The 15927-nt window shown below is 39.3% G+C and overlaps 1 protein-coding gene across 7 annotated transcripts in view; it reads right to left on the bottom strand.

Annotated features, from left to right (window-relative positions):
• The window catches only part of ANKRD44 (ankyrin repeat domain 44), a 131005-nt gene that overhangs the window by 4663 nt on the left and 110415 nt on the right, over positions 1-15927 (bottom strand). For 5 of the 7 annotated variants that reach the window (XM_014249450.2, XM_014249452.2, XM_014249451.2 and 2 more), the window contains exons 18-27: positions 14556-14757; positions 10649-10727; positions 9483-9600; positions 8582-8798; positions 7820-7907; positions 6863-6946; positions 5476-5621; positions 4543-4625; positions 3305-3387; positions 2131-2222 (exon numbers count right to left, since the gene is read on the bottom strand). In XM_014249450.2, the coding sequence (XP_014104925.2) occupies positions 2131-2222; positions 3305-3387; positions 4543-4625; positions 5476-5621; positions 6863-6946; positions 7820-7907; positions 8582-8798; positions 9483-9600; positions 10649-10727; positions 14556-14757 (1192 nt within the window). Of the gene's footprint in view, positions 1-2; positions 1595-1754; positions 1827-2130; positions 2223-3304; positions 3388-4542; positions 4626-5475; positions 5622-6862; positions 6947-7819; positions 7908-8581; positions 8799-9482; positions 9601-10648; positions 10728-14555; positions 14758-15927 lie in introns of those variants that run through there. The other 2 variants (XM_088058727.1, XM_088058728.1) reach the window with 2 other exon arrangements.

Below are 15927 nucleotides of genomic sequence, written 5' to 3'. Positions count from 1 at the left end.
TGGTTAGTACTGAGGGCACCCGGGGCACCCAGCATTCCTCAGGTACATCTCTAGGGACACCGTGGGGACACGGATGGGGTTACACATGCCAGGCCACGGGCGTGTTACTCACTCACACGGGACATGCTGGGAGAGACACTGGGGGCACCGCAGTCACCGGGACCACAACAAGCACTGCTCGTGTGAGACCAGGCAGCAAACACTGCACCAGTTCAAAGCACTCGCTAAACACACTTCTACAGCACAGACAGCATGGCCGATACAGAACAGGGAGTACAGCAACAGGGACAGAAACTGGCATCGCTTTCTGCATGTATGAACGAGTCTCATTCTGAGAACAACAACTTTCATTTTAATTAGTTTAAAACATTTTTGATTCGATAAGCAAACGATTTTAAAGACTGATCAGTTGAATATCTACTCAACTTGGCAAGCAGTTTATTTAGGAATTAAATTATAAAAGAATTAGACCACTGCAGGGGGTACATGATTAGCAGGTGTAACTGAGTACATGGATGTTTAGTTACCCAAATGTACATTGTGTTAGAAGAATAACAGCTGTATTCAGCAAGCATGGCATACACTTCAAATACAGAGCTGATATGACTCCAATGTCAGTCAAAGGAAGGACTGAGGAGCTATTGGAAGCTTGTCTTCACTGCAGTTTAACTTGGCTCCAGTCCAAGCACTGTCCCTAAAGCAGCTCTTCATGTACACGAGCCCTGGAAGCCAGTGTGCTCATTACACTTACTGTCTGTACATTTTACAGGCTGCTGTGCAGAACTCCAGCATTTCCAAACAAATCCTCCTTTCATGCTAAGAGCTGAAAAATTATTTTGCAGGTGGTTAAATCTTCAGTGCTGCAGCAATAATAATGCAAGGCAGTGGCTACTTCTGGTACCTACTGCCTTGAGGAAGCCAAGATCTGCAGCACAGATGAATTTGGTGGGCAAAAAGAGAATACAGTTTTGTTGCAAAATACCCACATTTAAGCACTGATTGCAGTCAGTGCATTTCCTCTTCCATGTCAGTTCCATGTGTTCAAGTGTTAATATTCTCTAGATCTGTAAGTACACTGAGATTCTACTTTTAACATCTTGAACATCTCTCTTTTAAACTGTGCATGCTGTTCCTAGAAAAACTAAATTTATATAAAATTTAAACTTAATTGTCATTTGTTACATACAAATTAGCTGGACCTGTATGTACTATTTTAAGGATAAAATCTGTGGTTAGAAGCTAGTCTGGTTCATTTTGCTGTCCCCTATTTCTAAGTGAGGTTAGGGTCAGATAACTTCTGGGGAACTCATTTGGCAAGTACAGCTAAGTAGCATTTGGCTTACAGCAAATACCACTCAGTTATTTTCATCCATAGATTGCAAATTTCTTGCAATGATAGGTGAGTAGTTACTTCATTTATTGTTACTTTACAGATATGGAAAGATGAAGGTACCAAATTGTTACATTAATGCCATGGAGTTAGTATTGTAAGAAAGACCAACTTGTTTCAGGAAGATATTTTTGAAAACTATAATTGTAGAATCACATCCCTCTATGGTTCCTCATAATTTTTAGGGGAGGACTTCGTTGAAGTCTGAAACAAAATTATTTAATTTAGTAACCAATTATGTATTTTATGAGACAACAGTAATTTAATTGCATCTTGGATTAGGTCAGGTAATTGGCAAGCACAAGGTTTGATCTCAGAATGAGCTGGGACACACTCAAACGTATGTTGATGGTTTTCTTCCTACCCATTAAAACATGCGCTGATTGAATGCAAAATCCTTAATTCTTCTGCAAGGCGTCAGAATTATCCGGTGCCACTTGCATGTTTAGGAAATTCAAGTTACCACTGCACTCAGGCATTAAAAAAGACTAGCTGTTGACAGTACATGCAAAATGAACAGTAAAAGGGACCACTGTGATGTTTAAAGTAGATTTTTATACTAACAAAAGAGCATCTTAATTTTTTTTTTAAATACGTACTCACACAACTCATTGTCTGTTCTTGGAAGGATAAAAGCATCAGTGAAGCCTATCATCACCTTTTAAGTCTATTGCTTCGGTCTGTTGTAAAATTACCTGTTGGGTCCTACTGAAGACTGTCAAAGTATATAATTTACTTACCATTTTCATCTACTGCCAGGACACAGGCCCCTTTGGCCAGCAACTCTTCAACCACCATCTTTAGGCCATTTCGTGCAGCAATGTGAAGAGGTCTACAAAAACATAATTAAATTCAACTTCAGTTTACAACAGATTTTCTAAACAAAGTAAGGCAACACTTAAACATACCCAGCATCTGAAAGAGAATGGTTTCCTTCCTTGGATCATTAGAATTATATCCTAGACACTAGATTTTATTGCAGCCTTTGAAATAATTGTCATGTTTCACATCTATAAAACAAGATTTTTTTTTGTGCAAGCACACAAAGACTGCTTAATACTTTCCAGTCTAAAGACCTTCTTTGAAAGTTTCTCATTTTTGCACTGTTTGCAGCACACAATCGATGTTTAAAAGGAAAAGGAATCCAAGACTGAAGAAACACCTGTGTTCTATCCTTAATTCTAGCTGTTCAATATCATTGTATTGCCTTTTTATCCTTGAACACTCAATTGCTAATCTCTGTTAGTGAAGAGCAGCTGGAAATTAAAAATAGCCACTGGTTTGCTCCTTTCCTGGCCCAACACCCAATTCTCCAGTTTGGGGACAGCTAGCAGGACAGGAAAAAAAACATTTTCATATTGGAAGAGGGGAAAAAAGGACTAAGATGAAATGAATTCTTCTGCAAGCTCTAGGTGATCTGCCACCTCACCTGAACTCTCCTATGGTGGGATTCTCCCATGCCAACAAACGGTTGCAGCTGATAACATATGCTATGGACAGAAGCTGCACATAAAATATCGGCTAAAAAAAACACCTTCTGAGAACTAAATGTAGCACCTAAAGTCTAAGTAAGTCTAAATAAATTATTTAAATTTAAGGTGAAGCTCAAAAAGCTAGAAAATGCCAGAGGTATACTTATACATTCATATGGTTAATAGACATTTTGATGTAGTCTTCAAATAAATTACCTCATATAATTTTTCCAGCAGATCATGCATAAAAATGGCATCAATAGAATCAAAATTCAAAGTAAGAATGCAATACAATTTGGGTCTTTTTCAAGGGAAAGCATTCCAAAAAAATCAGAAATTAACTTTACTATTCTATGAAGTAATCTGAGCCATGAATTTGAAATGGTAAACTGGAATATGCTGGTAAATCGACCGAACTGGAGAGGATCAGGCTAATACTTACGTCTGCAATGCATTATTTTTTGCATTAATAAGGCTCTGTTCTTGGATCTTGTCAAGTATTAACAAGGCACATTTTTCATGACCCTGTAGTCAGGGAAAAAAACCCAAAAGTGTTAATTTGATGAGGAGTTTGAAATTGAGGCAAAAGTAATGTTACATAATAAAAATGAAATTTAGTAACTCAACTTGAAATACAAAACACGCTGCTCAGTAAGACTGTGTATGTAGAAGGTGAACTAAGCAAGTCTTAAAATACCATTTGTGAGCCACCATTGCTGGGATGTTTTAGCACATTTAGAAATGTAGACATTCACCTGTCTTTCAACCCTGCATTCATTAAATACGAATTCACTTCCTCAGCTTTCAGAGAATGCTGTGTTTTCTCTTCAGTGAGAGTTCAGTGGATGATTTATCAGAACTCCACAGTGACAGAGAATGCTTTCATCTCAGAAACGAATGCCACGCTTTGTGGGTCTTTAAATGCCTTTCTGTATTATTAATAAACTACTACAAAACCTCTTCAGTGTCAGAGAGCTTGCACAATGGAACTTAGGGAATAATCCAGATCCGGGCCTTATTTCTGATCCTGTTGCAGCACAGCAAGTTGCAGATGCTGAGCCTACAGTCCTGGCAGGTGAACAGCTGCCTGAAGGACCTTGAGAATTCAGCTCATGTGTCTGAAGAAACTGGAGTAATATGATCACACTGGAATCCAATCTGTGGATAGGAGCAAAAGAAAAGGCCCGGGAGAGGGAATCCTATGGGCATTTTTTCTTGCAGAAATAGCAGTAAAAATTTGAATTAAGAGGAAGAAGGGTTAGGAAGAGACACCATCACCCATCTAATCAATACTTCTGGTTTCACTCCTGCTTCATAAAGGGAAAATTTTGGGCTTCTTTCACAGGAATTGGATATTAATAAAAAATTATTTTATTTTTCTTTGTTACTGAACCTGTTAAACTGTTTTACAGTGAGATTATCTGGTAAAACTTTAAAGGGTTTCCTTTACTTCTCTTAGTGTCACTAACTTAAATTTCAGCTGTCATAAGAGCCATCCCTATTTCTCAATGTACAGTACTTTAAAACAGACTGGAGAAAAAGCTTGGAACAACTTTCCCTTCCTCACCATAGCCTTGACCACCGCATTTCCACAGCAGAAGAAAAACTTGGGAGCATAATCACACACATATGTTCATACAGACTGATGAGAATAAAAACACAGAGAGGTCTTCAACTTACTTTACTGCTAGCCAAGTGCAAAGATGTATTCAACTCCTTGTCTTTTAATGTCAGGTCAGCCTTGGCAATGTTCACCAAAAAGTCTTGAGGTACAGAGTAGAAATCAATCCAAATGAACAATCCCAATGGGCAGATGAACATATCAAAAGAGAGGATAAAATGACTGTTTCAATATACATGTGCACAGATGCTAATCAATTAAGTCTTTATATGATGTAAGCCTTATAATAATGAAATTAGTGAATGAGAACAGACTAATCTTGTGCAGTTAATCAGCGAGCAAATGCAGAGCTAGCAGCTAATTTGTGGTGCTCCAAACTGTCAAACAAATATAGATCTTAATTTATTTATGAACTTCCCTACTTGCAGATCAGCAATTTTTGCCTGAATCACCTCCACCTGAGAACAACTGTAAATCCCACTTTGAGAGGACTAAGGGGATATAAAGAACTGGAGGGGGGCAGCCTGTGCTGTTGAAGTTGGAGGAAAAGGGAATTCTGCAAAGTCCATAAGATCTCCAGTCTGTGAGCCTGTGGCACGCAGTGTAGCCTGGAAAAAGCAGCTGCTGATAGCTGCCTTTTCAAGAATGGGGCTTCCTATAAGGCAGGGCAGGAAAAGGTTACATAATCTTTTTCACACATGCAGCTTTACTGCTCCTCAAAATCAAGGAAATAAACAGGAGAACAGAATTACTTCTGCCCTCATGCTCTTTACAGTGTGCTCTTGGGAGGAAGTAAGACTCAAATTTGTCATTGCAAATGTTCACTAAGACTGCAGAGAAGAAGAAGAAGAAGAAGTATTTTTTAACGGATGAAAAGCTATCTCCTTCCAGAAGGGTACTATCCACATAACCTATTTCCCCTGCTCGGTTTTCCCAGGATGGCAGGGGTTAGCCCCGTGGGGCAGAAGTGCAGGGTCGGAGGCTGCACTCACCGACGGCGCCCAGGTGCCCGCTGTGCGCTGCCATCATGAGCGGCGTTCTGCCCGCGCGGTCGGCGGCGTTCACCTGCGCGCTGTGGCTCAGCAGCAGCTGCAGGCACTCCACGTGGTCGGCGAAGGCTGCGGCGTGCAGGGGCGTCCTGGGGGAGCGACACCCACACAGCTTGTGCTAAAGAAGGGCAATATCCCGACTTCCCCAAAAACCTCAAAGTGCAAGACATTTTATTTTTCTTCCCATCAAATTTGAGTTGTCACCATAAGAAGGTTGTGGTAGCAGCAGCTGGAGTAAGTTAAACAATATTTCCAGTCTCCAAAGGTGGGTATGATAGTATGGAGATATGATACTGTGAAGAATCTTGTATTAGCAGCCTGTTTATTTTAACAGAGCATATGGTATAACACAAAAAACAGTAAAATCCCTCATCCTTATTAATCTGATTTTAGCTTTTTTTCAGCAAGCCTCAGTTGGGAAGAATTATCAGAAAAAAAAGAGATCTGTTATTTAAAACAAATTAAAATATTTTGAATTGTAGTCAGAGATACTGCAGCAACAAGCCACAAGTAACTGCAGTACTATAAATGGCAGAAGGAATTCAATCCCCTTTGAAGGTTATCAGTTTCTACAAGACATAGACACTGGAATTCATCCGCTGTGGCTCTCTGGCATTTTGGGTCTGAAGGGTGACTACTAGACATGAAAGATACTTGGTACACAGCCCAGCTCAGTGCTGCTCCTGTTTTGCTTATCAGCAAAGGTGAGGTGCTCTTACCCCCCTCACAAAATTCAGTAATCACTGCTACTGAGGGTATAAAATTTGTTTTAATCAAAGGAAACAATGAGCGTTCAGTTTTCAGAATTTCAGCAATTTTAATTAAATATATACATATATGGTGAGGGGATTCTCAATGTGACAAATGAAGGATTGGCCTGAATGCCCATCTCTTGCTGTAATAGTTTTATTTTGCTGCATAGATATTCTCAGCTGTGTGCCCTAAGAATGCCAACAACATGAAAACCATTAATGAAATACTTTTCCGTGTGTACATAGCATCACTCCATTTAGCAAAGATAAATGTGTTTCAACATTTAAGAAAGAAAACAGGTCCAGGGAAACAGCCTATAGCCATAGCTGTTCTAAACAAACAAAATACTATTTCTATTATATTTTTTCATATATACGCTGACATTGAATACTTCATATTCTTGCTTTAAGTGAGACATCACTTAGCTGTGCTGCAGTGTAAACTGCTGTCTGAAAGAGTCAGCATGACATGTCTTAGCCCAACCATAACAGATAAGGATTAGTGCGAGAGGTTCAGAAAGAACTATGAAAAATACTGAATGGAGTCATGAAATACAATTTGTTCAAGGAACTTTTACCTTCCTTTGTCGTCTTCACAATTGACAATGCTGGCGTCGATGGCTCCGATGAGTAGTGATGCACAGTTTTCATGATCATTGATTCTGCCGAAGAAAATACATTTTTGAAAAGGTCATGGCTACATATTTTTCCACTTTCCAATATTGGTTTACTTTACTTCCTATTAATATTTCTTAGTGGTTATTTCTAAGTTACCCTAATATGCCTTTGTCTTAATGCTTTTAGTCACACTTCTGCATATTCATCATCTCTCCATTTAACCAAACTGCATCTACGATGGATTTCAATCTCTAAGCTGATCAGCTAAGCTGATCCTTAATTCATTATGCACAAAGGTAATTTCAAAGTCCAGAACAAAGCTAGGATTAAAACCTTAATATCTTAAAATCCTTACTCTAGATGTCAAACACACTTGGGCTGGGAAAGCACTCAGTCATAGACACTTACATGAAGAGAGCTTTATTCTAATGTTTAAAGTATTGAAACCGTTGAAAATCTCTTCCAAGTCACACATTTAGCACTTTGACTTGATGGATGTGTTCAATTAGTACTTTTTCTGGGTTTTGCTAATTTGTCTCATTTCTTTAGGAAAATAAACAATATTTAGTAACAGTAATGGACACAAAGTATAGCTGACACACTTTCACATTGGATTAGAAGCTATTTTCATCTTAAATTTGCAAACATGTTTAAATTGCACACATTTTAGTGAGCTTGAGAATTGCATACTGGTTTAAAATAATATGAATACTGACATGTTTTTCAAAGCTGTTTTTAAAAATTCTGATTTAAAATAATATGTTTCAGCCACAAGGAATTGTATTTCAAGTGATCAGCTTTAAAATCATTTGCTCATGCAAATAATTTCCAAAACAGCTTGCTTTATTCTCATACTGCTACTTTCTCCAGACATATCCTAAAGCAACATGCAGTTGTTACTGGAGATTTCTACTTACACAGCACAGTGCAGTGGAGAGAAGCTATTACCATAGAACTTGTGGAAAAGTTTTTGTTCCAAGAGTACCTCTATGCAGTTTTCATGCCCTGTGAGAGAGCAGATATTTCACAGTATTGCACAAAGCAGATAGTTGACTTAAGTCATATTAGCCTTATACAGGTTGGAATTTCACACTTTTAAGTTCAAAGTTGAACATGATGTATATATGAGCTCTTATATGATAAATCAGAGAATTTTTAAATTTTATGGCAGCATCAAGAGAGATACGGGCTGATTTTAGCATTTATTGAGAAAAAAGGAAAGAAAAAAAGCTCTTTTTAATGTGATGTCACGTATGTTGCATTACATCCAAAGCTTAAATGTCAATTCTGAGAAGCTTTATCCTTATATTAAGCAACGAGTTCAGATTATCCCGTTTAGAATAATCAGTTCAGTTCAGAACATCCATCTATTCACATGTTCTCTTGCACCAAGAGCTCAAAGGAGTGTTCCTGGTCTCACAGAAATAAATTTCAGCATGCACATGAATAAAACCAGAATTTCATCCTGGCTTCTTGTGATTTGGAGCAAACGAGCCGCAGAGTCCCTGGGAGGTGGTGCTGGAATTTCCCAGGCCTCTGAACTGAAGGGTGCACATAGCAAATGCTAACTGCAGACAGCAAACAGGGATAATTTGCCTCTTCATTTCCAGCTCCTCCACCACGTTTCCCCACAGCTGAGGCCACCCTTCACCCAGGCAGTAGCTCCAGGAGAGCCTTACCATTGTAACAAGCCCAGTGCAGGGGTGTGTAGCCCTGGTTGTCCTTCAGGCTGCAGTCCTCCTCGGAAAGTGCCACCTGCAGTAACTCGCTCAGCCACGTGGCGTGACCCCGAGCTGCTGCAAAGTGCAGAGGTGTCCTGCCTCTGGCATCTTTACACAAAATAGAGACTTCTTTCTCTAACAGCATCTGAACACATTCTTCATGGCCTGTCATGATCTGGTAACAAAGAAATGAGTAAAGAGATTGACATAACACAGATTCTTGCCCTGGAAATATGGAATGTGATTGATGCCTGTGAATGTGAAATGGTGTGGATGGGATTCAGCAAGCAGAGATGAGAGCCCCTTTGCTCACCTGCTGAACTGCTCACTGCAGTTATCATAGAGTTGTGTATAAATATCTACCCTTGCACCAGTTCCGCATTGGGTAAGAAGCTAGATTTAGCTAGGAAAGTCTAGCTTAGTCAAGCTGGACTAGAAAAGATTAGATCTGTCTCAAGTTTCACCGCCTCTAGGAAAAACTTACAGAACTTACTACTTACTTAGCATTCCAAGAAAAATGAATGTAACTACTGGCCAGTTCTTTCAAAGAAATTATTTTCAAAATTTTTAAGTTGCTCAGTTACAAGAATAATGATTGCTATTATAAAGTGTCTAGAGATAAAACCAATCAAAAAAAAAAAGTGGTCTAATCATTATTTTGGCTAATTAATTAATGCAAATGTGAAATAAAAGCAAAGCATCACTAAGAGCAGATCTATCTTGCTTTGTGTCTCACTGATTATGCTTGGTCATGTTTCCAATCATTTACAGTGTTCTCTAGATTTAAATATCCCTGTACTAATAGGTGAATTGTAGTCACAGCAAAACAAATAATAAAGGATTATAAAAATTAAGTCACCCCTCGATGTAAAGCTGTGCATCCCAGGAGATCAGCTGCATCTACAGATGCTTCTTTTTCAAGTAATAAAGAAACAGCATCAATGTGCCCATATGCCACTGCAAGCATTAGTGGAGTTCTAGGGAAAAAAAAAAAGCAGAGCAGTGATAGCTATAAAATGGCATTTGTCCCTGCTGACTTACATAGAGAAATCAGGAAGCCCTGCATTTCTTGCCACTCCTACCCATGAACCTGGTCCTTTTCCCCGTATTTATACATGACACCCAAGTGAAGACCTTTTGTATGAAATTATTAAGACATTTAACAACCAACTGCCATGACTGAAATAGTAACAAACCCACTTGTAAGCAGTTTACAGAGCAACACCTTTCAAGACAATGTGCTCTCTTAATAACCTACAATTACTATCACCTCCAGTTTTACAGTACCAAGTCTTGTGAATGCATGTCCCTGCTAGTTACCAAGATGACAATGACCCTAAGTATTTATTTTGCAAATGCTGCACAGTTGCTTAAAGGGGATGAAGGAACATGAGGAAATATTCAAGCTGAAATTTGGACTAACATATCTTTCATTTGTTTCTGAAAGAGATCTATTCTCCATCTATTTTTAGGCAGACTAATACCATTTAAAAAATGCAGACATTATACGTACAACATTATACATTCCAGACACCCCAAATGAGTTTCTTAAACCATTCGCATTTTCACTTTAAAAATATGTCTTATTCTCCCTCTATTACTGCCATTTAACAAGCAGTAAAATTTTTGTAGGAACATCTCATATGCATGTGCCACCTCAAATAAACACTGTGTGCTACTGCACCAGTCTAATGTACCAAATAAACCCTAGAATAGCAATGTTTTAGAAGGAAAAAGAATCTATAGAAACATCTCAGGAGCTTGTTAATTTTTTATTTAATCTGGCCCTCCACATCTATAAAAGATTGTTTAAAGTATGAAGCAGAGGCTAAGATTAATGGTTAGTCCTTTCCACATGGCTTACATCAACTGAATGTGTACTTTGTAATCTCTGCCAAACTCTGTGAGCAGAAGTGCAGGAAATACAGTATTTCAAATAAGTACTTTTTTTGTGAGAAATATGAGATGCTATTTGAATTACAGAGCTGGAAAAAAAAAAAAAAAAAGCCCACAAAGAAAACTTACTGTCCTTTGGCGTCTGTCACATCAGGGTTGTCTGCAACTTCCAGCAACAACCGTAAACAAGGCGTATGGCCATTAATGACTATAAAGGAAAAAAATTATGTTTAATTTCAGATACTTTTCCACTGGAATGCTTAGGGATAAGAAATATCCTTATAAACAAGGAAAATACTCCACCATATAAGAGATCCATATTCCCTCAATTTTCATTTAACTTGTGCCAGTGAAATGGTGAGCTGTTTTTTCCTTGACCTCACAAAGATGAGGATTAGTTCTCTTAGATAGAAAAATCCCAAATGAGTAAAACAGAAGTTGTGATATTCACTACTGAGATTTCTACTAAAGCAGACAGCATTTCAAAATTCCCCAGACTGAGCAGGCAAGCAAGGCTTTCTGCACTCAGGGCTGGAACACAGTAGGAAGTACATTGTCAAGGCTCCTTCATGTTATGTGTGCTGCACAAGTGAGTACTTCAGTGCTGCAATGAAAAAAAAAATCTGCAAAGAATGACCAACAATACAAATGTCATATTCATAAACTCACATAACACCTGAGACTAAAATCACCTTTGAGTTTATCCATTTTATCAAAAATGAAACTTAACAAAAACATTTGTGTTTGGAGTTTTGGTTTGGATTTGGAGGGCGGGGGGGAGGGTGCGTATTTTGTGTGGTTTTTGGGTTTTGTTGTTTTGGGTTTTGTTGTTTTGGGTTTTGTTTTGGGTTTTTTTATGTAACCCATTGCTGCTAGGAAACAGCTCTGAGTTACTACATTCTGTAGGGCCTGACACTGAACCCCATCTGTGTGTCAGCTGGCTTTGAGGCTTCAGACTTTCATAGGATGAAGAGACAGATATTTTCTTATTTGAAAAACAATTCCTGTGCTCAGTAGATATATGTTGTGTTCTAATTACAGCTAGTCATGCATTCACACTGCCTACACCCTGTGGGCTGAGGCAAAACCCTTGGACACCACCTATGTCACATCATGCTGGCAGAGAAACCAGTGCACATCATCACATTTAAATTACGTATCCAAAAATAATCTTAATTGATTTACCCAGAAAAATAAAAGGCATTTTTAGTTATTTACCACTAAGTAATGACATACACATAAGATGTAAATGTTTCTGCAGGGCTGATGATTCACTGGCTTCAGGGGGGGAAATAGAGGTCTGTTCTTTGCTCCAGCAGGAGAAACAAAAGTCATAAAAACATAAAGACATGTTCACAAAGATGTGTGAAAATGATTTTGGTAAACGAGTTTTAGAACAGATACTCCCAGAAACACTTAGGAGCTGACCCAGTGATTGCTAAACGTTACAGGCCCTGCAGGGAATGTTAGTTTTGCCAACAGATCCACAGCACTAACACTAGGGGAACATTTGCAACGGATTCCCCAGGGTAGCCGGAGGAGAGGCTGGTGGTAATAAAATTACATGGAGAATGTATGGTTTAGGAGAAGGAAATTCTCCATGTTATGAGGTCAGAGGAAGTCTATTGCTTTCTGGGGACAGACAGAAAAAAGAAACACTTCATTAAGTGAGTTCTATACTCAAGTCACAAATCCCTTTACTGACACAAATGTGCAGAATCTTGTAATCCACCGCTTGAGGCCTCCTGAGCTCTGTGTTCAGCAATTGTGCCAGTGTAATTAGGAGGAATGAGGGCAAACAAGTTTAAGGGGATGGGTGCACACTGCCTTCTTTGTTTCCTCCCAGGACACAATGCTGCATGTGCAAGTGCTCACTTTTGTGCGTGCAAATGCACACTAGCACTCAAAGGAATAACTCAGCAAGAATTCTGTTTGATTTCTCAAAATGCGCCTCTTGAGCAGCTGAGGGATGAGGAGCAGCTGCCAGCCGAGTTCCCAGCAGGTGGCACCACCCCTTGCTGAACACTGCTCACCGGAGCGCTTCCTTACAGAGCGGCACATTGCAAGGGGATCTCTGGAGCTGGTGGTGGCAGAAGCTTTACTCCAGAGATCATTTCATCAGAACTCTACAGAGCTCTTGAGTGGAAAGTTCTAAACGTTGTCTTAACGGATATTTACCCCAAGTGCACTTAACTCACATTTGACAGCTTTCAAATTCATGACAGTGGTGAATTTCCTTTACTGAGGAGCTCAAATACTCAACCCATCTGTGCATTGCTTTCCCTTCTGCTCAAGGTACATGTTCTCTTTTGTGTCTCATTCCTGAGTGTAGGATTTTCTTGTTGTTTTTCCTGGTTGGGCTTTTTGTATATGTGTTTTTTTGTTTGTTTTTAACACATATCAAACTAATTTTGCTTCACTGCAAATTTAAAGAATAATTTATTTGCATGCCTGGGAATGTTTTTTAGTCTGAGAAGCAAAAAGCATCATGGACCAGAAAAATCTGCAATGAATCTTCCTACTGGTTTCACGTGGAAGGCACTCATTACTACATTGATGGAGGTGATGAAAAAGCAAATTAAAAGGGGGCAAGGTGGGGGAACACAATTTGAATCTATATGACTGTAAGAAAGGTGTGTATTAAAATAACATCTCCTATTCAACAGATTTACCCAATTTACTCAACAGATTTATTCAACAGATTCGTATCTTAAGTCAGAGCTGCTAACAAAAATATGGCTTTGTTACCATTCACTTTTCTCAGTGCTGAAGAACCTTTACAGTTCAGTTGTGACAACTAGAAACTTATGTCACTATAACCACATTTTTAAATAAGTGCAAAACTTTGCTATAGTGATGGTGTACCAGACAAAGTCACACCTTGTTCACATCAAATCCCAAGATATGTTAGAAGTAACTACAGGGAAAGTTCTTGAACAACACAGCTCAGTTTTGTGGTAGCACTAATATTGATTTAAATTAATTAAACCATCAGTATTTACCACGGGGAGAAATGTGCTGAGTTCTGATGCAAAGTTTAAGCAGACAGAAAGCATTTTTAGTATGCAGTGTGGATCAAATGCAAGCATTTCCTTCAGTACTGCAGACAAAATTGATAAGTCTATTTGACCTCATGTTTCTAGGTTGCACTTACATAATCACACACAGGGAATAAACTGATACTACAGAATATATATGCATTTTAGCAAGATTAAAAGATAAGCAGAAAGACAATTAAGTCTGGTCCTGAATTAATTATCTACGTGGTATTAATTTTCCTTCCCACTAGAGGCCACTGCTACCCTGTACCGAGCCCCTCCTGGAGCAGCAGAGGAGACACATTCCCTTTGGCGCCTCTGCGTATTTACCTGACAGGTGCATGTCAAATAATAACCTTCAAATAAATGACAAAGTCTACATTTCTCAGCTAATTTTGCATGTTACATAATTAACACCTCACACAGGAGGAAATGAGCAGGCTGCCAGCAAGTGCAAGTTCACAGGCTGCCTCAGGAGGAGGAGGAAGCCTGAAAGGGGGGAGAATTTCTGTGGTGTTGCCACTGCAAATGGCTGCAAGTTCTGAACACCAGAATAATTTCATTGCCAATCAGAGCCCACATCTATTTTTCAACCTTTCTTCCAAAGGAGAAGCAGTGAGGCAAGTGTTCCCTCCTCCCCTGATTATTCGGCTGAAGAACCAGCAAGAGGTGTCATGAGGGAAACATCACACCTCCTGAAGAGCAGGCAACAGAGAGAAGCAAGCAGGTAAAGAGCAAAGCAGTAGTGGTGTTGCAAAAATATGGGATTCTGTATGAGGGAGGACTGAACCGCAAGGATAGAGGAAAAAAAGATGAATGAAAGGGAAGAAAAAGTGTTTAAATGTGCAACATCAGCAAACAAGTATCACTCCTCAGGACATGTGAGAATTTTCTTCCCTTTAGAAGAAATGTGCATAGCAGCAGCAGCAGGTAAATGAAGGTACCTGCTTAGGTGTGGGAGGCTTTATACCACAAGGGCAGCATAAGATCACACTCACCTGAGGCATGGAGGGGGGTCCTTTTGGTGACATTGTCCTTTACGGTGACAGAAGCACCTTGGCTGATGAGAGCTTCCACACATTCTGCATGTCCTCTAAATGCAGCCAAGTCCAAAGCAGTGCGTCCCTTCTCATCCCTAATATCCAGATCTACCAGAGATTGGAGAAGTACCTCCAGAGCTTGATGATGACCATTATAGGCCTAGAATTATGAAATGTGTCACGTAAAGAACACAACTCCTGTCTTTCAAAGACCTTTCCCATAAACAGTGAATAAAATCCATTCCTTTCAATGTCTCCTAAACACAACAGAAACCAGTTTTCTTGATTCCTTATTACTCTCTTCAACCTGAAAGAATTTTTCCAAATTACATGGTACCCAAGAAATAAAAAAACCCTAGTGTTTAGGAAAATAAATTATGATTCTTGATTTGCTCTAACCTTCTAGTACAACTTAAAATGAGGAAAATTCAGGCAATAACTTGCCAAGCCAGCACAGGTGAATCAGCAATGAATTTTTCACATGCTACAGTATCTGACAGGGAAACATTTGCTTCAAAACCTAGATTCACTAGAGAGATCCATGAATTATCACCTAACTGGTGCTGAATTCAACACATGTGCGGGTCTCCAACTAAACAAATGCTATTCTCAAACCAGATTTTTGTGCAAATACAAACACAAACTTGACCTGTTGTTTACAGTTGATGCTTCACGAAGAATTCATGCCAGCAGGATCATTTGGTAGAACAACTACAGTGGGGACACAGATGCATTTCCAGACCACAGCCACACCGGGGCCAACAGCACAAACACAGGCATTGCAAAAACCCAGTGGACAGTGCAAGAAATTGGAAATGTTTTGTTCAGTTTAGTAGAGCCTCCCCTCCTCTCCTCATTGACGTACTCAGAGCATCCTTTTTATTTACACACAGTTGTATAGTTAGTATTAGCAGAGTTGAAGCTGTGAACTCTCTATGCCTGAAGACACTCAAAATGTGCTTGTGCACAGCCCTGAAAAAATCTGCTCTAGCTGATCCTGCTTTTACTACAGAGGTGGGACTCAATCTCCAGAGGTCCGTGTCAACCTCAGCCATTTTGTGATTCTGACAAAGGAAACTGGGAATAGCAATCTTGAGCTCTTGGGACAGGGGAGCAATTGTTATCTCTGAGGCCACCTCTGCTGGATCCTGTGTGATTGATATACCAGTCTCCGTAGCATTCTCTGCTGCACTTTAAATGCTTCCCCACACCTTGCTGTGTACCAAACAGTTTTTTTGCACTGCACCTCTCCACCAGAACATAAGAGAATCTCAATCCATTATCAAAGATCCTAGGCTCAAGCTTTGGCCTCATATCTTTAAACTAGTTC

Source organism: Pseudopodoces humilis, chromosome 8 (assembly GCF_049639895.1).
Source record: "Pseudopodoces humilis isolate 2021_Gansu_Grassland_sample_001 chromosome 8, ASM4963989v1, whole genome shotgun sequence".
NCBI classification, from domain to species: Eukaryota; Metazoa; Chordata; class Aves; order Passeriformes; family Paridae; genus Pseudopodoces; species Pseudopodoces humilis.
The sequence above is the reverse complement of the archived record's forward strand: the minus strand, read 5'-3'. Positions and strand labels throughout refer to the sequence as shown.